The sequence below is a fragment of the Oreochromis niloticus genome, unplaced genomic scaffold (assembly GCF_001858045.2).
Source record: "Oreochromis niloticus isolate F11D_XX unplaced genomic scaffold, O_niloticus_UMD_NMBU tig00006924_pilon, whole genome shotgun sequence".
NCBI lineage: Eukaryota > Metazoa > Chordata > Actinopteri > Cichliformes > Cichlidae > Oreochromis > Oreochromis niloticus.
The window spans coordinates 5,888-22,236 of NW_020328250.1; the positions used below are offsets into that span (position 1 = coordinate 5,888).

Here is a 16,349-nt window from a genome sequence, read left to right on the forward strand (position 1 = left end):
ACTCTATTTATTCATAATGGTTAGTTCGTAAAGTCCAACGTCAGTAACTAGCGCGCACACAGCTGTATATAAACTCCCGTCGTGCTAGCTAGCACGCAGTACGATTGTAAAAAGTCAGCACAACGAAAATAAACTACACCTAAACTCTGTTTATATCTGACCCAAATAGAGTGCAGTTCATAACTTCTTACCTGAAATTCAGTTCACCTCACGCTCCTGCCTTCGCTTTCCCTGATCCATGATTGACCACCGCGTTAGCAATCGCCTGCCCGGCCTCATATGTCTCGTTGGCGGCATGTCCTTTCTGTCACACACCGGTGGGTAGCTGCCCTCTGTTGTAGCTCCACCACCAAACAACTCAGTTATTTTTTCCACATCCAGCTGTAACTCCGATTCTATGCGAGCATTTGCGAGAGACCAGGGAGGTGAAACGACAGAGAGAGTCCCCTCGCTATCCATTTGCAGCCAAGTGCGGCAGCTAGCTAGGTAGCCAGCTAGGTAGCCGGCTAGCTGTCAGGCAGGACCGACGTAGTCAGAGCACTGTCGCTAAATATGGGATGTCTTGATAAAACAAGCAGATATTTGAAGTTTACACACCTACATTCTCGCCTGAAAATATCTTAAAAGCTTATTTTGTGACCTAGAAACAGAATAAAAGACATATAAAACGAAGTGGTGGCCGCCATTGTTCACTCTGTAGAGGCGTGCTATGAATTGTGGGATATTGAGTTTTCCACCAAGCATTACCGTAACTTTTGAATGATTTGCGCAACCTTAAAAATTCCAAGGCTCCTGAAAGCAGCGACGCTGTGCGCACCGTTGAAATTGTCATCATTACGGTAATCCAAATAAGGGTACACAGGCTGTACCACTCCCGGCATACCACTAGAGAGAGCCAACACACCACAAATGAAGTCTGTTTATTTGGCGCCAAAAGATGAATTGGCCTAAATTTGCACTAAAATATTAATATTTAAAAACTATAAAAGTCATAACACCAAAAGTCATACATAATAGTCCAGCTCCAGCCGCACAAAATGATCTAACATATGTAACCCTAATGTCAAAACTGTTCGGCAGAGGAGCGCGGGAAAATTTTCACTAAATATTAATATTTAAAAAACTATAAAATTCATAAAGACCAAAAGTCATAGCACACCATTCCAGATCCGGCCGCACAAAATGAGGTAACATATATGAAGCTTTCTCAAAACTGCGGGCGAGATTCGCTGCAAAATTTCAGGCGGAAAGGAAATAATAATAAATAACTAGAAAGCGAAAATTTCAGAAGAAATTTTATGTGTGCCTATGCCGCTGCTAATCACTGTAGTTGCCATTCATACGGCTACAGACAGCAAAACTCAGAAGAGCAGCCATTCTCCACCATGAACTATGGTAAAAACAAACACCGCTCACGCTTCACAGATGACAGCTTACAGTTTTGTGTAAAGATGAAGTTACTTCGTACAGCGCCGATTTGCAGACGCTGTGCACACAGGTTCATGAGCAGAAGTCCCATTGTACCACGGCAGACCCGACAATGTTTGCATGAACACGCTTTGAAGCATTACATTATAGACCACTTTTCACACATGCATTCACTTTTTGTTTTTTGTTATTTCTACACAGTGTTCTGAATTATGAACAATGGTCTACAGCCAATCTTGTGTATTATTATACAAACTTTGGTTGTGAGATTCAGATAACTATTTAATAAAAGCTAAATATTTATATAGAGCAAGAAAGAAAAGTATATCTTTATGTCCACCTTTCTCTGTTAATGCCCTACCTGGCCCCCTGGCAAAAGCTTTGCTAGATCCGCCCCTGCACAGTTACCAGCTGTCAGCTACACAAAAAAAGGAGCTTGGTGTTTACAGGGAGTGCAGAATTATTAGGCAAATGAGTATTTTGTCCACATCATCCTCTTCATGCATGTTGTCTTACTCCAAGCTGTATAGGCTCGAAAGCCTACTACCAATTAAGCATATTAGGTGATGTGCATCTCTGTAATGAGAAGGGGTGTGGTCTAATGACATCAACACCCTATATCAGGTGTGCATAATTATTAGGCAACTTCCTTTCCTTTGGCAAAATGGGTCAAAAGAAGGACCTGACAGGCTCAGAAAAGTCAAAAATAGTGAGATATCTTGCAGAGGGATGCAGCAGTCTTAAAATTGCAAAGCTTCTGAAGCGTGATCATCGAACAATCAAGCGTTTCATTCAAAATAGTCAACAGGGTCGCAAGAAGCGTGTGGAAAAACCAAGGTGCAAAATAACTGCCCATGAACTGAGAAAAGTCAAGCGTGCAGCTGCCAAGATGCCACTTGCCACCAGTTTGGCCATATTTCAGAGCTGCAACATCACTGGAGTGCCCAAAAGCACAAGGTGTGCAATACTCAGAGACATGGCCGAGGTAAGAAAGGCTGAAAGACGACCACCACTGAACAAGACACACAAGCTGAAACGTCAAGACTGGGCCAAGAAATATCTCAAGACTGATTTTTCTAAGGTTTTATGGACTGATGAAATGAGAGTGAGTCTTGATGGGCCAGATGGATGGGCCCGTGGCTGGATTGGTAAAGGGCAGAGAGCTCCAGTCCGACTCAGACGCCAGCAAGGTGGAGGTGGAGTACTGGTTTGGGCCGGTATCATCAAAGATGAGCTTGTGGGGCCTTTTCGGGTTGAGGATTGAGTCAAGCTCAACTCCCAGTCCTACTGCCAGTTTCTGGAAGACACCTTCTTCAAGCAGTGGTACAGGAAGAAGTCTGCATCCTTCAAGAAAAACATGATTTTCATGCAGGACAATGCTCCATCACACGCGTCCAAGTACTCCACAGCGTGGCTGGCAAGAAAGGGTATAAAAGAAGAAAAACTAATGACATGGCCTCCTTGTTCACCTGATCTGAACCCCATTGAGAACCTGTGGTCCATCATCAAATGTGAGATTTACAAGGAGGGAAAACAGTACACCTCTCTGAACAGTGTCTGGGAGGCTGTGGTTGCTGCTGCACGCAATGTTGATGGTGAACAGATCAAAACACTGACAGAATCCATGGATGGCAGGCTTTTGAGTGTCCTTGCAAAGAAAGGTGACTATATTGGTCGCTGATTTGTTTTTGTTTTGTTTTTGAATGTCAGAAATGTATATTTGTGAATGTGGAGATGTTATATTGGTTTCACTGGTAAAAATAAATAATTGAAATGGGTATATATTTGTTTTTTGTTAAGTTGCCTAATAATTATGCACAGTAATAGTCACCTGCACACACAGATATCCCCCTAAAATAGCTAAAACTATAAACTACTTCCAAAAACATTCAGCTTTGATATTAATGAGTTTTTTGGGTTCATTGAGAACATGGTTGTTGTTCAATAATAAAATTATTCCTCAAAAATACAACTTGCCTAATAATTCTGCACTCCCTGTATGAGAGTAAGAAAGAAAAGTATATCTTTGTGTCCACCTTTCTCTGTTAATGCCCTACCTGGCCCCCTGGCAAAAGCTTTGCTAGATCCGCCCCTGCACAGTTACCAGCTGTCAGCTAAATAAAAAAAGGAGCTTGGTGTTTATTTCTCTCAGAAACAGTTCATAACTTCCCTTCAACTCATTCATGTCACCTAAAAAAAAGGTAAACCTGTTTCTCCATCACCAGTTCAGCTCTGATGATTCAGTAAGGTCATCTCCTGGTTTCGACCAGCCGCTTCTACAGCTGTGGCTCCAGCAAACATCAGCTGATACTAGAAATTAAAATCAAATGAATTCTAACAACAGCTGATCAAGCTTAAACGTGCTGCTGTTGTTTAGCGCGATAAACAAACAAGAGAGAAAAGCCGATCATTGATCAGTTTCATGACTGAAGTTTGAACAGGCGAGAGAATGACAGGGGAGGCTGTCATAAAGTTCAACATCAGTAACTTAGCGCGCACACAGCTGTATAGAAACTCCATCGTGCTAGCTACCACGCAGTACGAGTTATTATAACTGATTGTAAAAAGTCAGCACAACGAAAATAAACTACACCTAAACTCGTTTATATCTGACCCAAATAGAGTGCAGGTCATAACTTCTTACCTGAAATTCAGTTCACCTCACGCTCCGACCGGCAGCCGCCTGCTTCTCCTGCCTTCGGTTTCCCTGATCCACGATCTACCACCGGTCGATCGGCGGTCACCTCGCCGCCTCGTTCCCCGCATGTTCTTTCTGACACACACCGGTGGATAGCTGCCCTCGGTTGTAGCTCCGCGTCAGCGACTACCAAACAATTCAGTTATTTTTTCCACATCGACCAGCATCTGGACAATCCACCGCCTTTCACTGTTTGTACCGTTACTAAAAAAAACCCCTCATCGGCTCATAAAAACGAAAAATAAGTCCAGCTATGACCCTGAGTCAAAAAGACAGCCAGCTCGGGTTAGCTAGCTACCTGTCTAGCTCTTTGCAGGCACCGAAAACATCAGAGCTAATATGGGATGTCTTGGTAACACGAGCAGATATTTGAAGTTTACATCTGGCCAATCCACCACCTTTCACTGTTTATACCGTTACTAAATGAATAAATAAATAAATCATCGGTCCATATAAACGAAAAATAAGTCCAGCTAAAACACATACTGTCGGCGAGCGACCGGGTGCTGACACGAGTTTCACCCGCCTCAATATAAGCCAAGCCTGGGTGCTTTTTCACGAAGGGTCGCTAGCGGTGCAGCTAACTATGCTAGCGGCGCTAGCTAGCTAGCCGGCTATCAGCAACACATAAGAGAACTGCTGCTAAATAAACTACACCTAAACTCGGTTTATATCTGACCCAAATAGAGTGCAGTTCATAACTTCTTACCTGAAATTCAGTTCACCTCACGCTCCTGCCTTCGCTTTCCCTGATCCATGATTGACCACCGCGTTAGCAATCGCCTGCCCGGCCTCATATGTCTCGTTGGCGGCATGTCCTTTCTGTCACACACCGGTGGGTAGCTGCCCTCTGTTGTAGCTCCACCACCAAACAACTCAGTTATTTTTTCCACATCCAGCTGTAACTCCGATTCTATGCGAGCATTTGCGAGAGACCAGGGAGGTGAAACGACAGAGAGAGTCCCCTCGCTATCCATTTGCAGCCAAGTGCGGCAGCTAGCTAGGTAGCCAGCTAGGTAGCCGGCTAGCTGTCAGGCAGGACCGACGTAGTCAGAGCACTGTCGCTAAATATGGGATGTCTTGATAAAACAAGCAGATATTTGAAGTTTACACACCTACATTCTCGCCTGAAAATATCTTAAAAGCTTATTTTGTGACCTAGAAACACGAATAAAAGACATATAAAACGAAGTGGTGGCCGCCATTGTTCACTCTGTAGAGGCGTGCTATGAATTGTGGGATATTGAGTTTTCCACCAAGCATTACCGTAACTTTTGAATGATTTGCGCAACCTTAAAAATTCCAAGGGCTCCTGAAAGCAGCGACGCTGTGCGCACTGTTGAAATTGTCATCATTACGGTAATCCAAATAAGGGTACACAGGCTGTACCACTCCCGGCATACCACTAGAGAGAGCCAAGACACCACAAATGAAGTCTGTTTATTTGGCGCCAAAAGCTGAATTGGCCTAAATTTGCACTAAAATATTAATATTTAAAAAACTATAAAAGTTATAAACACCAAAAGTCATAACATAATAGTCCAGCTCCAGCCGCACAAAATGATCTAACATATGTAACCCTAATGTCAAAACTGTTTGGCAGAGGAGCGCGGGAAAATTTTCACTAAAATATTAATATTTAAAAAACTATAAATTCATAAACACCAAAAGTCATAGCACACCATTCCAGATCCGGCCGCACAAAATGAGGTAACATATATGAAGCTTGTCTCAAAACTGCGAGGCGAGATTCGCTGCAAAATTTCAGGCGGAAACTGGAGAATAATAATAATAATAACTAGAAAGCGAAAATTTCAGAAGAAATTTTATGTGTGCCTATGCCGCTGCTAATCACTGTAGTTTGCCATTCATACGGCTACAGAGAGCAAAACTCAGAAGAGCAGCCATTCTCCACCATGAACTATGGTAAAAACAAACACCGCTCACGCTTCACAGATGACAGCTTACAGTTTTGTGTAAAGATGAAGTTACTTTGTACAGCGCCGATTTGCAGACGCTGTGCACACAGGTTCATGAGCAGAAGTCCCATTGTACCACGGCAGACCCGACAATGTTTGCATGAACACACTTTGAAGCATTACATTATAGACCACTTTTCACACATGCATTCACTTTTTGTTTTTTGTTATTTTACACAGTGTTCTGAATTATGAACAATGGTCTACAGCCAATCCTGTGTATTATTATACAAACTTTGGTTGTGAGATTCAGATAACTATTTAATAAAAGCTAAATATTTTATATGAGAGTAAGAAAGAAAAGTATATCTTTGTGTCCACCTTTCTCTGTTAATGCCCTAGCTCCCCCCCCCCTAAAAGCTTTGCTAGATCCGCCCCTGCACAGTTACCAGCTGTCAGCTACACAAAAAAGGAGCTTGGTCTTTGTCTCTCAGAAACAACTCATAACTTCCCTTCAACTCATTCATGTCACCTAAAGTGTAAACCTGTTTCTCCATCACCAGTTCAGCTCTGATGATTCAGTAAGGACATCTCCTGATTTCATCTTCATGCTCCAGCAAACATCAGCTGATACTAGAAATTAAAATCAAAAGAATTCTAACAACAGCTGATCAAGCTTAAACGTGCTGCTGTTGTTTAGCGCGATAAATAAGAGCGAACAGCCGATCATTGATCAGTTTCATGATTGACGTTTCAACACGCGAGAGAATGACAGGGGAGGCTTCGTAACGACAGAATAAATCATAATGTTTTCTCTGAATGTGGGACGATTCCGTTTGTACGGCACGGCAACTCTATGAACTAACCCTAATGAATAAAATAAAGTCCAACGTCAGTAACTTAGTACGCACACAGCTGTATATAAACTCCCGTGGCATTACGATTGTAAAAGGTCAACGAAAATAAATTACACCTAAACTCGGTTTATATCTGACCCAAATAGAGAGCGACCGGGTGCTGACACGAGTTTCACCCGCCTCAATATAAGCCAAGCCTGGGTGCTTTTCACGAAGGGTTGCTAGCGGCGCGAGCTAACTATGCTAGCGGCGCTAGCTAGCTAGCCGGCTATCAGCAACACATAAGAGAACTGCTGCTAAATAAACTACACCTAAACTCGGTTTATATCTGACCCAAATAGAGAGCGACCGGGTGCTGACACGAGTTTCACCCGCCTCAATATAAGCCAAGCCTGGGTGCTTTTTCACGAAGGGTTGCTAGCGGCGCGAGCTAACTATGCTAGCGGCGCTAGCTAGCTAGCCGGCTATCAGCAACACATAAGAGAACTGCTGCTAAATAAACTACACCTAAACTCGGTTTATATCTGACCCAAATAGAGTGCAGTTCATAACTTCTTACCTGAAATTCAGTTCACCTCACGCTCCTGCCTTCGCTTTCCCTGATCCATGATTGACCACCGCGTTAGCAATCGCCTGCCCGGCCTCATATGTCTCGTTGGCGGCATGTCCTTTCTGTCACACACCGGTGGGTAGCTGCCCTCTGTTGTAGCTCCACCACCAAACAACTCAGTTATTTTTTCCACATCCAGCTGTAACTGCGATTCTATGCGAGCATTTGCGAGAGACCAGGGAGGTGAAACGACAGAGAGAGTCCCCTCGCTATCCATTTGCAGCCAAGCGCGGCAGCTAGCTAGGTAGCCAGCTAGGTAGCCGGCTAGCTGTCAGGCAGGACCGACGTAGTCAGAGCACTGTCGCTAAATATGGGATGTCTTGATAAAACAAGCAGATATTTGAAGTTTACACACCTACATTCTCGCCTGAAAATATCTTAAAAGCTTATTTTGTGACCTAGAAACACGAATAAAAGACATATAAAACGAAGTGGTGGCCGCCATTGTTCACTCTGTAGAGGCGTGCTATGAATTGTGGGATATTGAGTTTTCCACCAAGCATTACCGTAACTTTTGAATGATTTGCGCAACCTTAAAAATTCCAAGGGCTCCTGAAAGCAGCGACGCTGTGCGCACCGTTGAAATTGTCATCATTACGGTAATCCAAATAAGGGTACACAGGCTGTACCACTCCCGGCATACCACTAGAGAGAGCCAAGACACCACAAATGAAGTCTGTTTATTTGGCGCCAAAAGATGAATTGGCCTAAATTTGCACTAAAATATTAATATTTAAAAAACTATAAAAGTTATAAACACCAAAAGTCATAACATAATAGTCCAGCTCCAGCCGCACAAAATGATCTAACATATGTAACCCTAATGTCAAAACTGTTTGGCAGAGGAGCGCGGGAAAATTTTCACTAAAATATTAATATTTAAAAAACTATAAAATTCATAAACACCAAAAGTCATAGCACACCATTCCAGATCCGGCCGCACAAAATGAGGTAACATATATGAAGCTTGTCTCAAAACTGCGAGGCGAGATTCGCTGCAAAATTTCAGGCGGAAACTGGAGAATAATAATAATAATAATAATAATAATAATAAATCCGACGAATAGTAATATGTGTGCCTCTTTCCATAGGCACACATAATAATAATAATAATAATAAATCCGAGGAATAGTAATATGTGTGCCTCTTGGCATAGGCACACATAATAAATCCGACGAATAGTAATATGTGTGCCTCTTGTCATAGGCACACATAATAACTAGAAAGCGAAAATTTCAGAAGAAATTTTATGTGTGCCTATGCTACTGCCAATGAGTGTAGTTTGCCTTTAATGTGGTTCAATTAGTGCCGGTTGCCATTTATAACACCAGAGGGAGCAAGATGCAACATGAGCATAGTTTGCTTTTTATACCACAAGAAGGAGGGAAATGGAATACAGCTGATTTTCAACTTAAAGCAAAGTAAGCTGTATTGTGATCTCTGTTATATGCGGCATACAGAGATGAGAGAAAGATGCTCCAGTTACATGATTACAAAATAAGTTAATAGATATAAAAGAAAATAAATTATGCTTCAGTGTCAGGTGTTCAAGAGAAGTTACAATTTAGATTTTACAGTTTTGAGTCGTTTAAAGTGGTAGAAAAAAAGATGTCCATTAAGCGGTATTCAATTTGTATTTCAAAGGTATTTTAATGTCAAAGGGGAAAATACCACATGCAAATTATGAAATTTCCCGTTGTGGGACTAATAAATGTATCATGTTATTCAAACAATATTTTGTACAGATACCATTTACAATAATGTATGACATTTAAACATGATATTTAGATTGTGGTAAATAGCAAAGCAATATAAAATAAAAAAGGAAAAGGAAACCATTCAAGGAACTTTATATTATGAACTGAAGAGTAAGGCAAAAGTATAAATGAAAAGCATACAAGCATTAATGTATATAGATAAACCCAACAATCATATGACCCCCTATGAGCAAGCACTTTGGCGACAGTGGGAAGGAAAAACTCCCTTTTGACAGGAAGAAACCTCCGGCAGAACCAGGCTCAGGGAGGGGCGGCCATCTGCCGCGACCGGTTGGGGTGAGATGTAAACAAATCCAAAACTGTCCACAGAGCTACAGGGGGCACACTGGGATCGCAACAGCAGCCATAGAGGGAAACAGATTAGGATGTTCTTCCCAGTACTGAAGTGGGTCGGCTTTTCTTATGTGTGCGTTTTTCTCTGAGAGGTAGGTCTCCACTTTAGTTTCTGTTGATGAGGCACTCACGGATACTTCTGGATAAGGGTCATTTGGAAGCAAGTGGTTGGCTGACTTTGCGAAAACAGCTAGAAACAGATAAAAGGAAAACACAATTTAAAACAATAAAACAAGAGACATCACAAAGCGCAGCTCTTCAGTTAGCAAACTGGCAAGTAATGAAGTTCTAAAAAATAATTGGGAAAACAAATCTAACTTTAGAACTAAATGACCCAAAACTAAATTAAAAATGAAGTAAAAAAAAAAGAAATTGGCTTAATACTGGTGTCTTCTGATGAGGTAAGTCGCCATGCGAGGTAAAAACCACACGTGGCTGTAATTTGGTGGCCTGTATACAGTTCCAATCCAAGCATGTAGTTGGTTTAAATGGGTTTAATACTGGTGTCTTTTGATCACTTGACTGTATATATAAACCTGTTGAACAAAAGGTGCATTTTAATTTCACTATACCTGCCCATCCTTGTAGCCGGTCTCTACTAGCGTGGCACAGTTTCAAGATCAGTGTAGGGCTTCTCTACTGCCTTCACTGGACAGAACACATCTGAGGAGTTATGAATGAATGGATGACTTAATGAATGGATGAGATTATAGTTTGTTTCAAAGAATATAAAGTAAGAAACAAAAAAATACAAATGACCTGTTATGGCAGGGATCCCATCAGGTGCAGTCTTTCTGTTCACGTTTCTGGTCAGCTCTTCAATGGATGAGAGCACATCAGCAGTCTTATCTATCAGTTCCCACTGGTGAGCTGTCCTTGTTGGTGGTAGAGTGTGTTCAGAAAAACTCCCTTTTAACAGGAAGAAACCTCCGGCAGAACCAGGCTTAGAGAGGTGCAGCCATCTGCCGTGAGCGGTTGGGTGAGATGTAAACAAATCCAAAACTGTCCACAGAGCTACAGGGGGCACACTGGGATCGCAACAGCAGCCATAGAGGGAAACAGATTAGGATGTTCTTCCCAGTACTGAAGTGGGTCGGCTTTTCTTATGTGTGCGTTTTTCTCTGAGAGGTAGGTCTCCACTTTAGTTTCTGTTGATGAGGCACTCACGGATACTTCTGGATAAGGGTCATTTGGAAGCAAGTGGTTGGCTGACTTTGCGAAAACAGCTAGAAACAGATAAAAGGAAAACACAATTTAAAACAATAAAACAAGAGACATCACAAAGCGCAGCTCTTCAGTTAGCGAAATGGCAAGTAATGAAGTTCTAAAAAATAATTGGAAAAACAAATCTAACTTTAGAACTAAATGACCCAAAACTATACTAAAAAGGTAGTAAAAAAAGAAATTTGCTTAATACTGGTGTCTTTGGATGGGGTAAGTTGCTATTTAAGGTAAGAACCACACGTGGCTGTAATTTGGTGGCCTGTATACAGTTCCAATCCAAGCATGTAGTTGGTTTAAATGGGTTTAATACTGGTGTCTTTTGATCACTTGACTGTATATATAACCTGTTGAACAAAAGGTGCATTTTAATTTCACTATACCTGCCCATCCTTGTAGCCGGTCTCTACTAGCGTGGCACAGTTTCAAGATCAGTGTAGGGCTTCTCTACTGCCTTCACTGGACAGAACACATCTGAGGAGTTATGAATGAATGGATGACTTAATGAATGGATGAGATTATAGTTTGTTTCAAAGAATATAAAGTAAGAAACAAAAAAATACAAATGACCTGTTATGGCAGGGATCCCATCAGGTGCAGTCTTTCTGTTCACGTTTCTGGTCAGCTCTTCAATGGATGAGAGCACATCAGCAGTCTTATCTATCAGTTCCCACTGGTGAGCTGTCCTTGTTGGTGGTAGAGTGTGTTCAGAAAAACTCCCTTTTAACAGGAAGAAACCTCCGGCAGAACCAGGCTTAGAGAGGTGCAGCCATCTGCCGTGAGCGGTTGGGTGAGATGTAAACAAATCCAAAACTGTCCACAGAGCTACAGGGGGCACACTGGGATCGCAACAGCAGCCATAGAGGGAAACAGATTAGGATGTTCTTCCCAGTACTGAAGTGGGTCGGCTTTTCTTATGTGTGCGTTTTTCTCTGAGAGGTAGGTCTCCACTTTAGTTTCTGTTGATGAGGCACTCACGGATACTTCTGGATAAGGGTCATTTGGAAGCAAGTGGTTGGCTGACTTTGCGAAAACAGCTAGAAACAGATAAAAGGAAAACACAATTTAAAACAATAAAACAAGCGACATCACAAAGCGCAGCTCTTCAGTTAGCGAAATGGCAAGTAATGAAGTTCTAAAAAATAATTGGAAAAACAAATCTAACTTTAGAACTAAATGACCCAAAACTATACTAAAAAGGTAGTAAAAAAAGAAATTTGCTTAATACTGGTGTCTTTGGATGGGGTAAGTTGCTATTTAAGGTAAGAACCACACGTGGCTGTAATTTGGTGGCCTGTATACAGTTCCAATCCAAGCATGTAGTTGGTTTAAATGGGTTTAATACTGGTGTCTTTTGATCACTTGACTGTATATATAAACCTGTTGAACCAAAAGGTGCATTTTAATTTCACTATACCTGCCCATCCTTGTAGCCGGTCTCTACTAGCGTGGCACAGTTTCAAGATCAGTGTAGGGCTTCTCTACTGCCTTCACTGGACAGAACACATCTGAGGAGTTATGAATGAATGGATGACTTAATTAATGGATGAGATTATAGTTTGTTTCAAACAATATCAAATGTTACAATATAAAGTACGAAACAAAAATACAATTACCTGTTATGGCAGGGATCCCATCAGGTGCAGTTGCAGTCTCTCTGTTCACGTTTCTGGTCAGCTCTTCAATGGATGAGAGCAGTCTTATGTATCAGCTCCCACTGGTGAGCTGTCCTTGTTGGTGGTAGAGTGTGCTCAGTTGCAAAGACACTAAGATCACTTGGCAAGTCCATATCCCTCACAACCTTGCAGTCATTTTGTGTTAGTGAATTACACAATAAATGGGGTTGTGATAACTGTGATATGTATTCAGAACACCTGATTGGAGGCAGGCGTATGGCTGTGATATGTAAAGGTGATCAATCAATGTGTGTTTTTCGGTAGTTGCAGCAGTAATAAGTTGTGCATATCCTCTTGACTGAAACAGTTCTTGGATGGGTTTTTTTCCTCTGCTCATAAGGTCCTCATTGAAGTCTCCACAAACAATAATTGGTTGGCAATTCATCATTTCCAATGAGTCCAAAAGACATTGCATTTGTGGTAAAAACCTCACGTGGCTGTAATTTGGTGGCCTGTATACAGTTGCTATCAAAGCTGTGACTGGCGATTCAACCTTGATAACAACAAATTCAAGGTCAGTCACATTTTGCAGGTATTTTCGAGACTCTGCTGTAAGAACTGTTTTGTAGTACATTGCAACTCCACCGCCATTTACCTTTGCCATGTCTGTATGGTTTGTGTAAGAGACGTGTCTGTTGCGTGTGGCCATGTTGTACTGTTCGAGCTGGAAGCGGGGAGAAACTGATGATCCAGACAAGTGAGTTTCTGTTATGCATAAAACATCAGCAAGGCTGAGTTCATGGTGGCATCTCATGTCCTCCATGTGAGTTGGGAGACCTTGTGCATTGTGATGGATAATTGTCATCGTGGGGACTGTGGGAACAACTGATTTTAAGAATTGCAACAGTGGTCTTGCATTCTCAAATGATGCATGTCTCATATTTTTGAGTGCATCTGTGATGGCAGGATCAGCATAGATTTTCCTTTCATCAAAGTCTGTGATGTAGAGTCCTTTAAGTGAGGTTGTGCGGCTGAGTGCAACATAGGCCATTCCAGGTTCAAAAACACGCTTCAAACATACTACTGCTGACTCCATTGTCATGCCTTGTACTTTGTGAGCTGTACATGCAAAGGCCAACTTCATTGGAAATTGCCTGCGAAGAACTCCTTTTTTACTTGTAGATTCTTCACATTTCTCAATATATACCAGGTTGTCTGAGGATCCTTGTATTTTTCTGCGAAATTTTTGCCCAGAATTTTGATTGTCCAGCGTAAGTCCAATGAGATTCACAGTTTTTGGTCCATCCTGTGTGGTTGTCACAACGTTCGTGATTGTTCCAAATGTCCCATTAACAAGCCCATCTTCAACATCCAAATTTCTAATAATCATAACACGCACTCCAGGTGCAGCTTGTATGTTATCAGGTAAATCTCTTTTGTTGCCTTTCATCATATCTGCCAGCAGGACCATCTCACCCGTTCGTGGGTCTTTTCTGTAGTCTTCGGCCTGAATATTTATGATATCAGAATGAAGAGCAGTTACAGTTGCTGAATTGTGTTTGTCCACCTCTTTGTTTGTAGCATAAATGTGTAATACATTAGATGGACAGTCTTTTATGTCATGGATAGCCTGTGTGAGCAAGGCTTTATCATTGGCTTCAAGAGAATCTGTTTTTTGCTTTACTCTTATCCTGTTCAGAACTTCAGCAAAAGAATGATCATCTTTCTGTCGCATGATTTCTGTCAGGTTGACCATGTGGAAATAGTCTTTCCAGAGATCAAGGACATTGTCCTCGTACACACAGAGTGGTTTGGCTTTTCCAAGGGGTGGCAGCTGGTAAAAGTCTCCTACTGCAAGGATAGACATCCCACCAAAAGGCTTCTTGTTTCCTTTGATCTGCTGAAGTCTCCAGTGGATGTAGGCAAAAGGTCTTTAGAAACCATAGATATCTCATCAATGACCAGAATCTCTGCATTTGAAAGTGAAGCTCTCACTTCATCCAGTGCATTCCCCAGTCCCTGATACGGCGGTTTTAAAGATTTTGGCAGCTTTAGCAGAGAGTGCAGTGTTTTCCCAGATATGTTAAAAGCTGCAGTGCCAGTAAATGCAGCCAGCAGGACTGCAGGGTAGGACATGTCTGCTTGGTCACGGAATCTGGGGAGTTGGTGCAAAATCTTTGTTGCCTCCTCATATATGCACTTGATAACATGTGATTTTCCACAGCCAGCTCCTCCAGAGACAAAATAAAAGAACTGCTCAGGACAGTGACCCCACACAAGTTTGAAACACCACTCACGCACTGCGTAGAATATGGATGCTTGGGTTCATTCAGACTTTGGTACATTTTTCTGACAAAGTCTGGGCTCAGCTTTGGTGCTATGATTGCTGGCATGGCTCCACTGCTGCTACCACTGACTTGGTAGTCTGGAACAATGTCCATTTCATTTTCGTCAGTGTCATGTCTGGATTGTCGTTGGGCCACACACTCTAAACGATCTACTTCAACCTCAGGTGCAAAGGTGTTCCATGCATTGATAAGTGGGCCTTGTTGTTCAATCTGTTCCAATGCCCTTTCCATTGTTTTGCCATGGCTTTCATAACGCTTTTTGTTAAAGGTAACAATTGGCCGTACTGCAAAACCATGTTTTCGTCCACTTTTGTAGAACTGTTCGGATGTGGGGAGTTCTGTGTTTTTAAGGTCATCATTTGATCGATGTGGAAAATAAAGTTTTAGTAGTCTGCTATAATACTTCTCTGGTTGTTTCTTTTCTGAGAAGCGAGGATATCTGATTATTGCAGGTTTCCCTCTTGTTCTCTTTGAATATAACCCATGTTATTCAAAGAGGGATGGCATTTTTTGACTCTGTTTGACGGCTGTAGAGAATCCTGTACTCTGAAGCAAATTCAGCCAAACACATTCTTTCAAACTCAGGCGTTCTGGGTCTGTTTGCATATTTTTCTGGCAATCCAGACATCCACACATTTTCATCATCTGGTGCCATGCTCTGCAACCTGCTCATCGGGAGACTCATTTTCAGGGCATCATCATCAGTCTGTATGAACACCACACTGCGTGAACACTTTTTAGTGGCAGGCTGCATGTCCTTGCCACGGATTCTTGGGCACTGACTTCTCTGTGTTTAGCATATGCCTGCATTATCTGTTTCATTTCATCTCTTTCATTGACATTGGACTTTTTGACCTCCTGGATGACTCCATTAAGAAATTGTGTCATCTCAAATTCGGGTTTAGAGACATAAGACATCATGTACATCAGGCAGCTGTAGTCATCAATGACATATTGGATGTCCATGTTGGCATTCCAGGCTCTCAGCAGATCTGCATTGTATGCATTCACCCAGCAGTCATTAGGTTCACGCTTTAAGAGGATGACATGGCCATTGCTTAAATTGAAGACACAATCCAAGTATTGTTCATAAGTTAATCTGCATTTGTGAAGCAGCTCAGACAAGTCCTCAAACGAGGAATTTGGGTCACAGAGCAAATCTCTCAATGGCTGGAGTTTTTCTTTGGCCTCTTTCTGTTTTTTGCGAGCGCCATTCGTCTGTTTTTTTGCTTTGTTTTTCATTTGTGCCTTTCTCCTTACTTGTGCTATGCTGCTTATCATTGTGATCATCGTCATCATCTGGGCTTGGGAAAGTGATCATTGTTTGGTCTACCGGTAGTTTGGGGAACCCAAACCTACATGACACATTACCTTTTTTGCAGGATCTGGAGTGATTTCTGCTGTGGACTTGAACCTCAGACACAATTTTGTGAAGTTCAGGATCGGCATTTTGGTCAGGCATCTTACATGTTATGTACTTGTCAACAAATTTGTACACGTGGTCTTCAAGGTCGCTTCCAAATTTAGGTGCATCTTTGACC

At 41.9% G+C, this 16,349-nt stretch overlaps 1 protein-coding gene across 1 annotated transcript; it reads right to left on the bottom strand.

Annotated features, from left to right (window-relative positions):
• Positions 1 to 12,315: 12,315 nt before the first annotated feature.
• Positions 12,316 to 15,171, bottom strand: LOC102078113 (uncharacterized). Its single transcript, XM_019353727.2, has 2 exons — positions 12,461 to 15,171; positions 12,316 to 12,352 (listed from the first exon to the last, which is right to left on the bottom strand). The coding sequence occupies exon 1, from the start codon at positions 14,325 to 14,327 to the stop codon at positions 12,663 to 12,665; it is 1,665 nt and encodes a 554-aa protein (XP_019209272.1). The 5' UTR covers positions 14,328 to 15,171; the 3' UTR covers positions 12,316 to 12,352; positions 12,461 to 12,662.
• Positions 15,172 to 16,349: the final 1,178 nt, after the last annotated feature.